General features: G+C 38.1%; 1 protein-coding gene across 2 annotated transcripts in view; it reads left to right on the top strand.

Annotated features, from left to right (window-relative positions):
- Nucleotides 1-14,152, top strand: part of BRSK2 (BR serine/threonine kinase 2) — a 486,050-nt gene that overhangs the window by 345,566 nt on the left and 126,332 nt on the right. For both annotated transcript variants that reach the window (XM_081938190.1, XM_081938191.1), the window contains exon 4: nt 1,913-2,053. In XM_081938190.1, coding sequence (XP_081794316.1) covers nt 1,913-2,053 — 141 coding nt within the window. The remainder of the gene's footprint in view (nt 1-1,912; nt 2,054-14,152) is intronic.

Raw genomic sequence — 14,152 nt, 5'->3', positions numbered from 1 at the left:
TAATAATTTCTGTAGAGGAAGAAGAAATAGGTCAGAAAGAAATATCTATGAGATTTGCATGCCTTTTGAATAGTCTTTAAAGGGATAGTAAATCAAAATTAGCTACGCTAGTAATAATTTCGGCAACCCAGGAGGAACCTCCCACACTGGGAACTGTTCCGCAACTTGGTTAATCAAATATGTGTACAAATATGTCTTCAGCAAAGACTGCAAGGTTCAAAGTAATAAACCTGTAATTAATAGTTCTATCTTGGAGTGTTTGGTAAGTATGTTGTATTCCCAATCCAATGAGTTTGACATTTGTGTTCCTACAACAAGAGCACTGAGCAGGAGTTGGGCATTAAAGTAACACTGTTTAATCAAAGCCATCTGGTAGTGGCAATTTTAAACATAATTGTCTCCATGCAAAGACACTGTTTCTGTTAGCGTCTCTGGTGCATTAGTAATTTAGGATCAGAGTACTTGGGATGTTGCCTTATTTACATAACCTCCTTTGTGCAACCGCTCCTCTATCTTGAGCATTGTTTAACTAAAAGGTCTGCCACTCTCCTCGTGTTACTAAACTAGAATGCATGGTTTATTTCTTGTTGTTGTTGTTGTTGTTGTTGTTGTTCTTCTTCTTCTTCTTCTTCTTCTTCTTCTTCTTCTTCTTCTTCTTCTTCTTCTTCTTCTTCTTCTTCTTCTTCTTCTTCTTCTTCTATCACTTGAGAAGGCAGAAGCACCTGTTTTCAAAATATCTTCTTTCATTTGTTTCTGTTTCTGACTTTGATAGGTGATAAACAATAATAGGCAGTCGAGCTATCACTAGCTCCCAGATAACCTTTGGGTTGTTCAAGCCAACCCACTGGTTTCCTGTTATCAAGAAGAAACAACAAACAATAGGAGGAAGAAAGAGCATTATATGTATGTCTCTTTGTGTGTATATATATATATTCCTCACCTTGATTTATTTATAAAAAAAGTAAAGGTGGGATAAAAATCTAAATAAATACATCTAAATAAAATAAATATCCAGTTCTGCTTTACACTGCAGAGAATGTAAAGAAAAGGGATTATAGCTAAGACCTTGTAATCGTATTTTATGACATGCCCCTCTGGACAGGAATTCCCACTCAAGATTGCTTAGGAATTGGCTTCATAAGGGTTGAGTAGAATGCAGTGGTGGGTTTCTATTTTTTTACTACTGGTTTGTTCGTGTACTTGTGTGCATACTTGCCGCTTCTGCGCATGCGCAAAAGCATCTGGGTGGGTGGGTGGAGCCTCCCGCCACCGCCACTACCAGTTCGCCCGATCCGGGCTGAACCGGGAGCAACCCATCTCTGGTAGAATGACATGACTGCTTTAAAGAGCAAAGTATTGGGCAGAGGACAAACAGAATGTTTGCTCAGCTGGCTGAGTATCTTACGATGTTACCTTTTGTGAGCCTGGAGAATTTAATGCCTGCTAGTTAGTCAACTGCAAGGCTGACTTTGTATACTGGGAGTCAATGAGGTGCCTTCTTGTCCTTTGCATCAAGCAGCAAATATCATGAAGTAATTTATTTATTCATGCCAGTTATGGTTTTTTTTAGAAAACACTCTGCATTTAGATGATTATCTACTATATTTTTACACTGCCTTTGTCTCATGGCATTGGAAATCAATCAGTAAAAGACGTTGAAAACAGAGAAGTAATTTAATTTTGTTTGATAAATCTCTACTTGAGAAACCATAAGGTCTCCAAAAGCTTAGTCACTAATTGCCCAGATAAAAATGTTCAAGTGCGCCATTTTTCAAAAGTTCTTGCGCTGCAGTTTAAAAAAAACTGTTAGTTATTTTTTGAAGATTACTTTTTCTCTGTGTTTCTGTGTGTTTTCAAGCATATGTATGATCATGTTTTTTTTAAAAAAAATATTTTTCCTCCCTTGTTTCAGATATTTGGTGCTAGAACATGTGTCAGGTGGAGAGCTCTTCGATTATTTGGTAAAGAAAGGAAGATTAACACCAAAAGAAGCCAGGAAGTTCTTCCGACAGATTATTTCCGCGTTAGACTTTTGTCATAGTCATTCCATCTGGTGAGTACAATAATTTAGGGCACATGACTTTCAACAAGGGAGTTGTTTCAACAGAGTTCATCTGAGTAGGGAACCAACCTTGAAGGTATGTCTTTCACTAGGTTATCATAAGCTGTAACTTCAAATAACTCAGTTCACTCCTTCCTTTCCCTTTTCTTATGTTCAATTTATCGCTAAACATTTTATTGTTTGTTTATTCATATTTGTTCGTGTCAGAAGCATCACAATTAAAATAAGGCATACTATGGAACATAAAATTTAAAATATACAAGATTAAAATATGTACACATTAAACAGATTTTTCCCAGAAACTACCAACATTAACTGTGTTCTGTTGCGCTGCCATGAAGTGCTCAAATGCCATGAGGTCCCCTATATTTTATTTTATTATTTATATTTTATATTTACAGATTGCCTATTGACTTTGCTTGTTGGGAAAGGTACAAATGGTGATCGCTTAACCTTGGGATACTGCAGCCATCATAAAAATACATGCTGATCGCTGTGTCCTTTTGATTTTGATCATGTGACTGTTGGGATGCTGGGATGGTCATAAGTGCAAGGATTAGTCTTAAATCACTTTTTTCAGCATCTTTGTAATTTTGGATGGTTTTGTACATGAAATATTGTATATCTAGGACTACCTATGTTATATATGTGGGGAGGGTTTTGCTATATTTACATTATAGTTTTTAACTTTGTATTATATAATTTTATGTATTAACTGCCCAGAATCATTGTTTTGAAGTAGACATCCATATCGAGCATGTAAATGAACATGTGTCATACAAAACTTTCTCTCAAAAGAAAGGAAAGAAACTCATGTTAAAGAATTGTGACTTCTGGGCAGAATTCTTGGCTAAATTCCTTCTGGATATTTGCCTTTATTTCTCTTCCAATATAGTGTTGCTTAATTTATCAGTGTGTTATTAATCCTCACTTGGATGCTGTTGAGTGTGATTCAATATTTAACTTACCTGCCATTTTTTGAACTGAAATATTATAGTTTGCCCTTATGCTTAAACAAGTTTCAGTAAGTTTTCAATTAGACTGAAATGGAGGGAGGATTGTCCCAATAGATGGAATGCAAGATTTCTACTTAACTGCTGACCCATAACTGCTCATTTATTCCTCAGTAGTTATTTGTACAGTTTTGATTTGCATAATGGATAAAAAATGTTTTGAATACAAATGGAGTTAGGTCTCTTAGGCTAATAACTAGGGAGGGATCAAAAATGTATTCTGTAGAGCTACAATGTCTTTTAATACATTTGCAATGATTATTGGAAATGTATTTGGTGGATTTCAACCCTGTTATATACATAAGAAAAAAGTACCCATCTTATATAATAAGATGAGTTTTGTCTTGCTTGTTGTTAGAAGTGGTGGTTATTATCGAGGATTATAAAAAGCCCTTAATCTGCAACTGGATTCAGTTCTAACATTGGGTGAAACATTGAACATCTCTTTCCACCTTTCTTGATGTTGCTTGTACAGTTGCATTTGCTCAAGACAGTGAATTTTATCTTAGGTAATACATATATGGGCAATGATAGAGAAAAAATAACCTCTTGTTCATGGTGTACTAGTTTTAGGACATTTTTTTCACCATCCTTCAGATATTCTTCCAATGCCCTTTTGTCTTCTTCAACTGCCTGATGCACTTGCAATATTCCACACCCACCTTTGTTCCTTGATAAATAGAGTCTGTCAACACTGCTGCATGGATGAAGGACATGATTCATTGTCATTATTTTTCTGGTCTTCTATCCAGGACTTTTGAGTCCAGTCCACTATTCCAGCTGTGTATTTAATGACTGGAATTGCCCAGGTGTTAATTGCCTTGATGATAGTTCTTCAACTATGTTTGGATTTTAATTTCTTCTTCCCTCTTATGATGTATTCACTTCTAACCTTCTTGATTTCAATGTGTTTGATGTTGTCAGCTTGAAGGATGCCCAGGTATTTGTAGTGATCATCTTCATCCAGATTCTTGTTGTTATTTTCATAGGGCATCTTAATTCCTCCAGTGTTCACTAGTTTTCCCCTGTTGATGGTCAAGGTGGCATATTTGTCCAGTCCAAACTCCATTGCAATACCCTGGCTATTAATACGGACAATGTTGAGCAATTGTTTTATTTCAGATGGTGGTTTTCCATACAGTTTCAGATTGTGTAAAGAAAGTAGGATAGCCTGGCAGATGTTTTTGACATTTGATAGCCATGGCCTGACTTGTTCAGTATTGTTGACAAAGGAATCAGTGCAATGGCAAATAGTAGTGCTGATAGTGAGTCTTCTTGAAAGATTCCTTTCTTGATATTAACCTCTTCCAGGCTATCACCATTGACTAGTAATAGTATCTTCCGTTGTGTCGTTTATCTCTGCACAAGGCTTCTGATATTTCTATGGACTCCTGTTACTTTTAGGAATTCAATTATCCAGTCATGTAGCAGGGAGGCAAATGCCTTCTGGTTATCAATCCAATCTCTATTCAAGTTAATCTTCCTTCTCTTACAGTTTTCCATAATCATCTTGTCAATTAGGAGCTGATCTTTTGTTCCTCTGCTGTTTGGGTGGTTTCCTTTCTGTTCTTTAGAAAGGGCTTGTTTTTAAGTGGACTGGTGGACTGTATCAGCTACCAGACTAGTTAGCAATTTGAAAGCAAGTAATTGGCCTGTAGTTGCCTGTTGCTGCCCTTTTTGTTGGCCCTTTTATTATCAGCTAAGTTTGGCCAGATGTTAGCCACTCTTCAATTTCACCTCCTTGCAATATGTTGTTAAACTGCTTGGCAATTAGTGGCTGTAGATCAGTCAGATGTTTCAGCCAAAACCCATCCTAACATATTATTGAACTTGCTTGCCATTTCTCCACCATTTCTGCTGTTATGGCAAGTTCTTTCATTTCATCTTCTTTTTTTAATTCTTATCTACCTCTTTTAGTCAAGCTGCATTTTGTTGTATTTATTTGGGTTGTCCCATATCTGCACCCAAAATGTACTGTTTCTTCTTTGTCAGGTGTTGATTGGTTCATTGGTGGTTCATGAGACCACCATTGGTGGATTGGTAGAAATGTTTCTAATTTGACTGAAATTACAGATTCTTCTTGTAGTGTGCAATTCAAACTTCATATCTGCCGATTTTCTTGACTATACCTGTTATTTGCTTCTTTATGCTTCCTTGATCTTCCTTGTCTCTACTTATTTATTTATTATTATTATTATCATTATTATCATTATCATTATTATTTATACACAAAAATGTGAAGTCACAGCTGCCAATTTCTTGGACTGTGTTGGCCTTCATATGCATCAGGTTCTTTCCTAGAACTTAGTATACTGTAATGCAGGGGTGTCAAACTCATGGTGTCATGGTGGCATCACATGATGTATCAGGATTTTTTCCCCTTTGCTAAACTGGGCATGGCCAGCATGTGATGCATCCAGCCCGCGGCCCAGGAGTTTGACAGCCCTGCTGTAATGTACTGACATAGTATATCTACCAATTATTATACACACAACAACATGAAATCATAGGTTGCCAGATCTTTAACTGGTGTTGGCCTTCATGTGCATGAAGTTCTTCCCAAGAATCTAGGATGTTGTAATGCATCAATATAATAAGCATGTAGATCCAAGCAGTGTGGTCTTTTGTAACCAACTGATGGAAATTTTGTTAATGTGCAGATGTTTGAAGTACCATCCAAGGTTTTTTGGTATGGCTCCCCACATAATTGCTATTATTATTAATATTCTGTGAATCCTTTTCAAATGTAAACTGAAAGTTGGTTTTAATAAGAGAGTCATTAGAGGCAAATTACAGTCTAAGGCTGTGCATGATTTGTGAGCCACCAGCAGCCATGTTTTGAGTTGCAATAAATTGCAAGTATACCAAAGCCCAGAGGTGGGGAAAATGATGATTAGATCTTCGGTAGACTAAAAATCATATTCAGAGAAAATAAGCAGGTAGCATAGATACACTCACCAGAGCACAAGGGACAACGGACAGAAATCAATAACAGCTGGAAGGTCCAATCTGAATCATTACTTTTAATACAGTGAATATCTTTGGTCACTGTTGGTTCAAGATTACATATATTTTATTACCAATCCATATGACCAAATTGCAAGCTATTCCTTATATGATTGAGACTGTTTCATCTTAATAGGTGGTGATTGTTGCTTGATTTAGGCTGGACCACTGACTAAGCAGATTCTATACAATGGATGTTACGATAATGGAAGAGATTCAAGTGGGATTTTTTTTCTTCTGCGATGGTACTACTGTGTTTCCCCAGAAATAAGACAGGGTCTTATTTTCTTTTGACCACCAAAATAAGCACTTAGCCTTATTTTTTTGGGGGGGGGGGTCTTATTATTTTTGAGATGCAGGAGACGGTGAGCGTGATTACCTCATGGCTGCAGCTGTGTTGCAATATTTTCGGGGAGTGCTTATTTTCAGGGGAGGGTGCATTTTAGCGCATGTGCTCAAAAGCCAAATTGGGCTTATTATCTGGGGAGGTCTTATTTTCAGGGAAACAGGGTATTTAGTTGAAATCCCACTATCCTCATTTTTGGACAATATTAAACTTTTAATCACATCATTGTGCTGTTGTACTTTCCAAAAATAATTGAATAGTTTGAGTGATATACAATGAAGCATACATTCCTTAGTTCAGTGTTTTTCAACCTTGGCAACTTGAAGATGTCCCGACTTCAACTCCCAGAATTCCCCAGCCAGCATTCGCTGGCTGGGGAATTCTGGGAGTTGAAGTCTGGACATCTTCAAGTTGCCAAGGTTGAAAAACACTGCCTTAGTTCATACTCCTTCGTGTAGTCATGCGAAGTAAATTGGGAACTTGAGGCACCATTTTGCCAGAGTCATTGACACAGTAAGCGCTTGGATGACTCTAGAGTGGTATCCAGAGCTAAGCTGGAATTCTATTTCTATGATTTGCTGTGGTTTCTCATCAACCCAGAATTAATGGCCTGGGAAACCTGCTCCATTTTATGATCATTGGATTGGTGAGGGAAACTACTATTTAACTACTAGCCTTATTCGGTCTCCTTTGCCGTCTGTAGTTCCCAAGAGGGTGATTCTTACAAGATTTCTTTTATCAAATATTTTAAAGAAATGCAAAGTAAAGGAACACTCTTCATTTGCTAGGTGAAAAAAAATGAATGTAATGCATGTTTTTAAATGATGAAGCCTGACCTTATCCTGTCAGGGGATAGCAAAAATGACAAATTGTCTAATCAGCCAGGTTATCGAGTCATGACCGTACTGAAAATGAAGGTTTCTCCAATGGCTAATGATGGAACATGGATGCTTGTTGCCCACATATAAAACAGATTAATAGGTATGTGCTTGTTTAATCACATGCTAGATTCCTCATTTCCAACAGTAGGCACAAAAACAAACAAATGAGTAATTCCTTTCAGTTAGTTTTTATTTGTCTTTGCCTGTTTATTTACTGTTGACCTAGAATGTAATCCTGATTGAGTTTCTAAAAGAATTCCTTTAGAAATTCTCTGTGTCAAATAACTTTGATTTTAGCATCTATTCAAGCACAGCTTGGTAGTAAAAGATTTGAAAGAAAACAAATTAGCTTTCAAGTTAAATTTCTAATTCATTATTAAGTCAGATATATCAGAATTCTGATCCAAGTATAGTAAAGCTTATCCAGATTATCTATCTTCCCATCCTGAAACACTCGCTATTCTAATTTCAACTCCACACATTCCATACTGTTATGATCATTTCTCGCTGTTCTGGCCGTTCGAGATCATTTTAGAGATTGCGATGCTTTGTAGATCAGAGAATCAACATTTCCCTTTTTGTGGCCAACAGTCAAAATAGAAAAATGCTAACCAATCAGTTCAACAGCGAACTACCTACAAGGAAAACTGTAGGCAAAAGACAGGCTGCATTTCACAAAGAGTGAGGCACCTTATCATTCTCATAAGGAAAGTCTTAACATGAGTGCAAAAGGGATGTGGTAGTAGCTCAGGACTATATGCTGGCAAGGACTGGGGGCAACAAAGGCAAAAGCACAAGAGTGGAGGAGAAACGATATCAATGAAGTGGGTAGGTATAACCAGTTATAATCTTGGATGATTCTATACCAGTACGTTGAACATGGGAAACAAACAGGAAAAATTGGAAATCAGAATGACAAATATATCTCAGGCATCACTGAATCTCATTCAAAAAATAAAGCACGATAAGTACCAATTACATCAAATTTAGCATTAAATAATAAATTTATATAAGCACGTTACAGAATAAGGATATTTGTCAATAGAGGGCTTCTAGTAGTTTCACTTGAATTATGTGCTGTGCTTTTCTCCTTAAGGGATTTTCTATGGGGGAAAAATGGAAGAGTAATAGAAAAAGCTGGAGGAGGGGGTGGCATTAGAAATGAAAGATAACATTGCCTGAATCCCTGTAAAAGTCCATGAATGAGGCAGGATTATTGAATATTGTAAGTCATTTGACAGCATCTTAAGTCTTTGAAATAGCCACAGAGAATCAAAGCAGAATACATTTACCATCATTCTGAATGATGCATGTGTTGTGACTTACTTTGAAATATCTATCAGCATAGGGACTTAATAAAAGCTAAGGCGCATTTTGGAAAATATTTGAATTTACTTAAAATGAGATTACATGAGAACAGTGAAACGGTTATTGTTTGGACCAAAATGTTGGCTACTCACCCATTAGGAAATCACTATGGTACATTTGATCTGGAGCTAATTAAAAGAAATCAGTGCTCATTTTTAGAGGTAAAGTCTTAAGTACGTTCTAGCTATAGTACCGTATAGAATACTTGAGGAATCACAGAGCTAACTTGGTTCCTTTTGCAGTTGTTCTGAAAATAATATAGAAAAAGGTTCCATGTCTGAATTTATTAATTTGGATAAGCAGGCTTCTTGCCCTCTAGTGGTCATCTGGAATTTTGCATCCATGGGTGGATAAGATAAACCAGCACAGGGGCCGGCAACCTTAAACACTCAAAGAGCCATTTGGATCCGTTTCCCACAGAAAAGAAAATACCGGGAGCCACAAAACCTACCAGGGATCAAAAAGCTCAATAAATTGCATGCCGGCAGGTGTTGCACATTGGCGGCTGTGACACATATTTTGAGTGACAAGGAGCCACAGCAGAGGGATGAAAGAGCCACATGTGGCTCCAGGGCCGCAGGTTGCTGACCCCTGAACTAGCAGTACATTGAAAAAGTATTAAAGTCTGTGGAGAATCATAAATGCAGAGCCCCAATTTTATACTTTGTTTTTAAAGCAGTTTCTAAATGAAAAAAAGGAAAATCCATCCAGCACGAGAAACCTGGAAAGAAGAGAATTAAGAGAATCATTTGTGAAATCACCAAACAAGAATGAGATTGGGCTAATTGATTCTGTGTAGTGTTTTTTTCCTCCTTTTTGGTTTTAGAATGCTAACGTTAACAACTGAAAGTAAGATTAGTGGGGGGGGGGAAACAAATGCCAAATCTTATTAGGCTTCAGTAATAATAAATAAGCTAATGCTTTTACAAAGGAAGGAGAAGATTGAGAAGAATTTCCCTCTAGTAATGTTTTCATCTTATTTTTGTTTTTGCTATAAGAGGTTATTGGAGAAGTATTTTGAGAAGGCCATTCCGGATTTTGCATGAATATTGATAAATGACAATTACCAGTCTCATCCTCTTCCACTGCCTGAGGCTATGTCTGCTGAGCTATGCAAGTTGCATACATAGTAATTTTGTATAAGGGTTTCTATGTGGGGGCAACGGATGAGAGCTTTATTTGCATCTTTCCCATTAAAAGGAAAGACATTATTGAAAAGCTGTAGGCCAGGCTGCTATAGCAATTCCTTATAACAAAAATAAGGAATTACAAATCAATTTATTATTCTGTAAATTGTAAGTTCTAGGGTACTCTCTGTTTACACATATGAATTTTGGAAAAAGATTATTTTGATTTTGAGCAATAAACCTCAGACAGTCTCAAATTATCAAACAATACTTAGAAACACCGTGATTGCTATTGTACCAAACTGTTAATGCACATGCAATCCAAATCACATGATTTTTTTTTCTTTTTCTCGAATCTCAATATTTTGCAGAAATGTGTACATTGACTTCAGGATGGTTTATCCTTTTTGGACTATGCCAAGAATCCAATTTTTCTATGTTGGGCAAGCAGAGATTTTGAAGTGTGATGGGCCCCAGATAATAGAAATATGTTTCTATTGTTGTGGCCCACCAGTGGCCAGCCGAGCTGGCAGCAGATTGGGGAGGAGCATGGGCCAGTCCTGGAGTCTGGAGAAGGCTGTGATGAGGGCACTGTGTCAGAGGCAAAGTTGGGATGGTCTGACAGTTATCAACTGCCTTCAGAGTCAGACATCAGTGAGGCAGATGAACAGCTGCAGCCTATTCCCAGTGTGCATATGCGTAGAGTTGCCAGACAAAGAGAACAGCTAAGGAGCAAGGGCCGATTTGGCAATAAGGCCACAGATGGATGATAAATGGCCCCTCCCATAGGGAATAAAAGAGGAGTGAAAGGGAAGTGGAGTTTGCAGGAGGCAATTAGTTCGCTTAATTGGTTTGTGACTCTCAGTTTTGAAGATATCGGCCTGGCAGCTCTCCAAGCCAAATAAGGTCTATGATTGTAAATCTCCCTTGAAAGACTTTGCTGGATGTGAATGGGAGGAATTCACAGTAGCTTAATAAAAAAGGTTTTTGTCAGGACAAGGGGTCTGCATCGTGGTTTGTGGAAACCTAGGTCAGAACATAGAAGTTAGTAAGATGGCAGTTAAGTGGAAGAGATGGGAGACGGCCACACTTTGTTGAAAGCAGAACGGAAGGAAACATGAGGAAGAGATGAATGCTGGAGTTTTGTAACAAAGCCTACAGAAAGTTTAAATTATTGCTATATTTATTTATAAATATATTATAAGTATATTGCCGTCTACCCGCACATGGCCACTCTAGGCGGCTTACAAGGATATAAAAACACCATATAAAAGAAATAAAAAGAATACAAAGAAAATTAAAAAATAATAACACCCCCATCCCAGCGACAGCACCTATTCATACTAGCCATTTAATGGACTCCATCCATTAAATTTATCCCAGGATTCCCCAGGAGAGAGAGAGAGAGAGAAGGAGAGAGAGAGAAAGAGAGGCTGAGGGGCATGGTGTATCAGAAATAAGAGCTGCCTGGGAGTTGTTTAACATTTATTTATCAATAAAGCTACTATTGGGTAAGGTCAAAATAGATTTGTGTTCCATTTGGACCTGACTTCTAGCTGCTAAAGACTACCTAGGGTAGGTTCGTGAGCGCAGTAGTTAAAATGCAGTATTGCAGGCTACGACTGCTGACTGCTGGTTGACTGCAGTTTGGCAGTTCAAATCTCACCAGGCTCAAGGTTGACTCAACCTTCCATGCTTCCCAAATTGGTAAAATGAGGACCCAGATTGTTGGGACAATATACTGACTGTGTAAACCACTTAGAGACGGCTGTAAAGTAGTATATAAGTCTAAGTGCTATTGCTATAGCTGTTCTCGTTCCCTTCCACCTTCTTTCTTATGCTTTTCCTCCACACAGACTAAATATGTATCATATATGGTTTATGTTAGGTTTATTGGACTTATATATATACATATATATAAATATCCTTTGAAATCCATGCTTCATTTTGAATTTATAAAGTAATCTTTAATTTGGTATTTATGGAAGTGGCACACACATTATTAACTGCACTCTAAATAAAGCTGAAATAAACTTTTTGATGTGTGTTATGCTTCACTTTTCTTTTTCAATCTTCTTTCTTGGCATGTACACTCTGCATGAAGCATTTTGGCTTCTTGTTCACTAAAGTTGCTGCCTTATTTAATCATGTTTTCAGCCAATATGAAGAAAGGCTCTGGGGTATTTCAGCCTGTAGAACATTAAAAGGGCATTATGTCCTCCATTCACCTGCAGAGTAAGGTGACACTGATCATGTAAAACATGGAATCAGAGGGATGAGCTGGAAATGAACCAAATAAAGTTCATTTTCCCTGCATTGCTCCATTATGTTTCTGCTTTCTTTGGTATAAGATGAGGTTTGGGAGGATTGCATTTTAATTAGATTATCCAAGCTGCTGGACTTTTAGAAATTGTAGCTTATAGCCACTATACTGCATGTCTCTCTGCTGACAGCTCAGATGTTCAGTAATGTGGGATGGAAAGCATTACATATTCTATCAAGCTGAACTTATAACATTATAGATAAACAAATACCCTAGATACCTGCATTACACACCCAAATTGTGCTTTCTGCTGTGATAACATCTGGAAATTAGTATATTGCAATCTTAGCCTCCAGGAAATTGTTCCCATGTCCTCTGTTTTAGTATTATGTCAGTGCAAAACTTTAAATGCACAAAATTGGCATGCATTTAAAGTGACAGTCACCCATTTGTTCTTATAGTCTCCATAACCTATTCTCCTGCTTCTCCAGTAAAGTGTTAATTCATCTTCCTCCTCATTTTTCCAAATATAATTTGTAGTTCACAACGAAATAATTAGGAGTAAATCAGTGGTGGGTTCCCGATCCCGTTGCAACCAGTACGGTTGCAACAGGGCCCGGCGTCCTCCACATGAATGTGCGCAGTGCGCGCATGTGTCTTACCGTCTAGCGATGACTCTGCGAGCCTCTGCGATGCCCCAGCTGCTCGGCGGAGCATCATGCAGATGCTGTACGCGCCATGCGTGTGCACGGAAGCGGCGAAGAGTTTAAAGACAGGTAAGGAGCGCAGGCGGGTGGGTGGGCCCTCTGCAGCATCGTACCAGAATGGTAGCCTGTGCTCCGGACAGGCACCGATACACCCATGCTGGGGCGTACCGCCTGCAACCCACCACTGGAGTAAATACAGAAGATGCTTATATATAAAGAGACAGAACTGCTTTCTAAGCAGGCGTAATTCTCTCATGTCAGCAGGAACACTCAAACAAGGACTCATAGGGAATGTCTTACAGAGTGACAAATAGGGTTTCATTGTTAGGATAGAATTGAGCTATATTCTGAATAAAATATGCCACTTCTGAATAAACCATCCCTCATTCCAGCCATGTTGCATAACGTCCACATAATCTGCATCCTTACTTTTAAAAGAAGATTTTGAAGACCATGATAGAGCATCAGTTGCAGGGTATCAGTCATAGGTGGGTTCCTACCATTTTGGCCAAAGCAGTAGTAACTTGGTCCCAGCGACCCAGGCCTACCAAGCCCCTGAACTGGTTCTCTCAGCGGCGCCATATGTGCCACCATCTTGTTTTTGCCTTCTGAGCATGCGCAGAGCAATTTTTGTTGCACTGCGCTTGCGTGTGCAGTGCATGCAGTAGCGGCAGCCGGAACCCTCCCCTGGTATTAATTGCAAGTAAATTATCTGTTTCATCCAGGCTTAGTGAGCTATGGAAATAATATTTTTTTGCTCTTGCACATGAGTTTTGTCAAGATCTGGCTGGAGTGTATCAACCTCCTGAACTAAGTGCAAGTGTTGCTGGTTAGTGCCCCTGTTTTGCAATGGTTCTACTTCTTCCTAAGCAAATAGTTCCAAACAGTAATAATACTGTAAGAGTTGCTTAAGCACTGATAGCTACATTATGAGCACAACAGACTCCAGATGGCTTAACTCCCTACTACCTTTGGAACTACTTTCTCCAGGCACAATCTACCTGTCTTTGTGTTCAATCAAGGTGAGTATGCTGTGGATATTCCCTCCCATAGGTTAAACAGTTGCAGCTGGGAGGTAGGTTTTCTCAGTAGTCAACCCATCCTTATGGGGGAAAAATTTCCCTCAGAAATTAGTATTCATGAAAGTAGTGAAAAGTATTTGAGGGTTACATTGCTGACTTCTGGACCATGTTTTCTCGGATATATTTAGTCTGTAATTTTAATTTTTAATTCTAATTTAATGCTTAAATCTATTTCATTTTAAGTATTCACACTTTATCTGATATTTCATTTGCTTACTGTGCTATTTGAGTAGTCCGTTGTGAAGACTGTCAATTGTCCAGAGTCAATTTAAGAGTCTTTTAAACAGGATGGGATAT

The sequence above is a fragment of the Natrix helvetica genome (genome assembly GCF_964273705.1).
Source record: "Natrix helvetica genome assembly, chromosome: 1".
Taxonomy (NCBI): domain Eukaryota; kingdom Metazoa; phylum Chordata; class Lepidosauria; order Squamata; family Natricidae; genus Natrix; species Natrix helvetica.
Note: the sequence above shows the minus strand (reverse complement) of the source record. Positions and strands in the feature narration are given on the sequence as shown.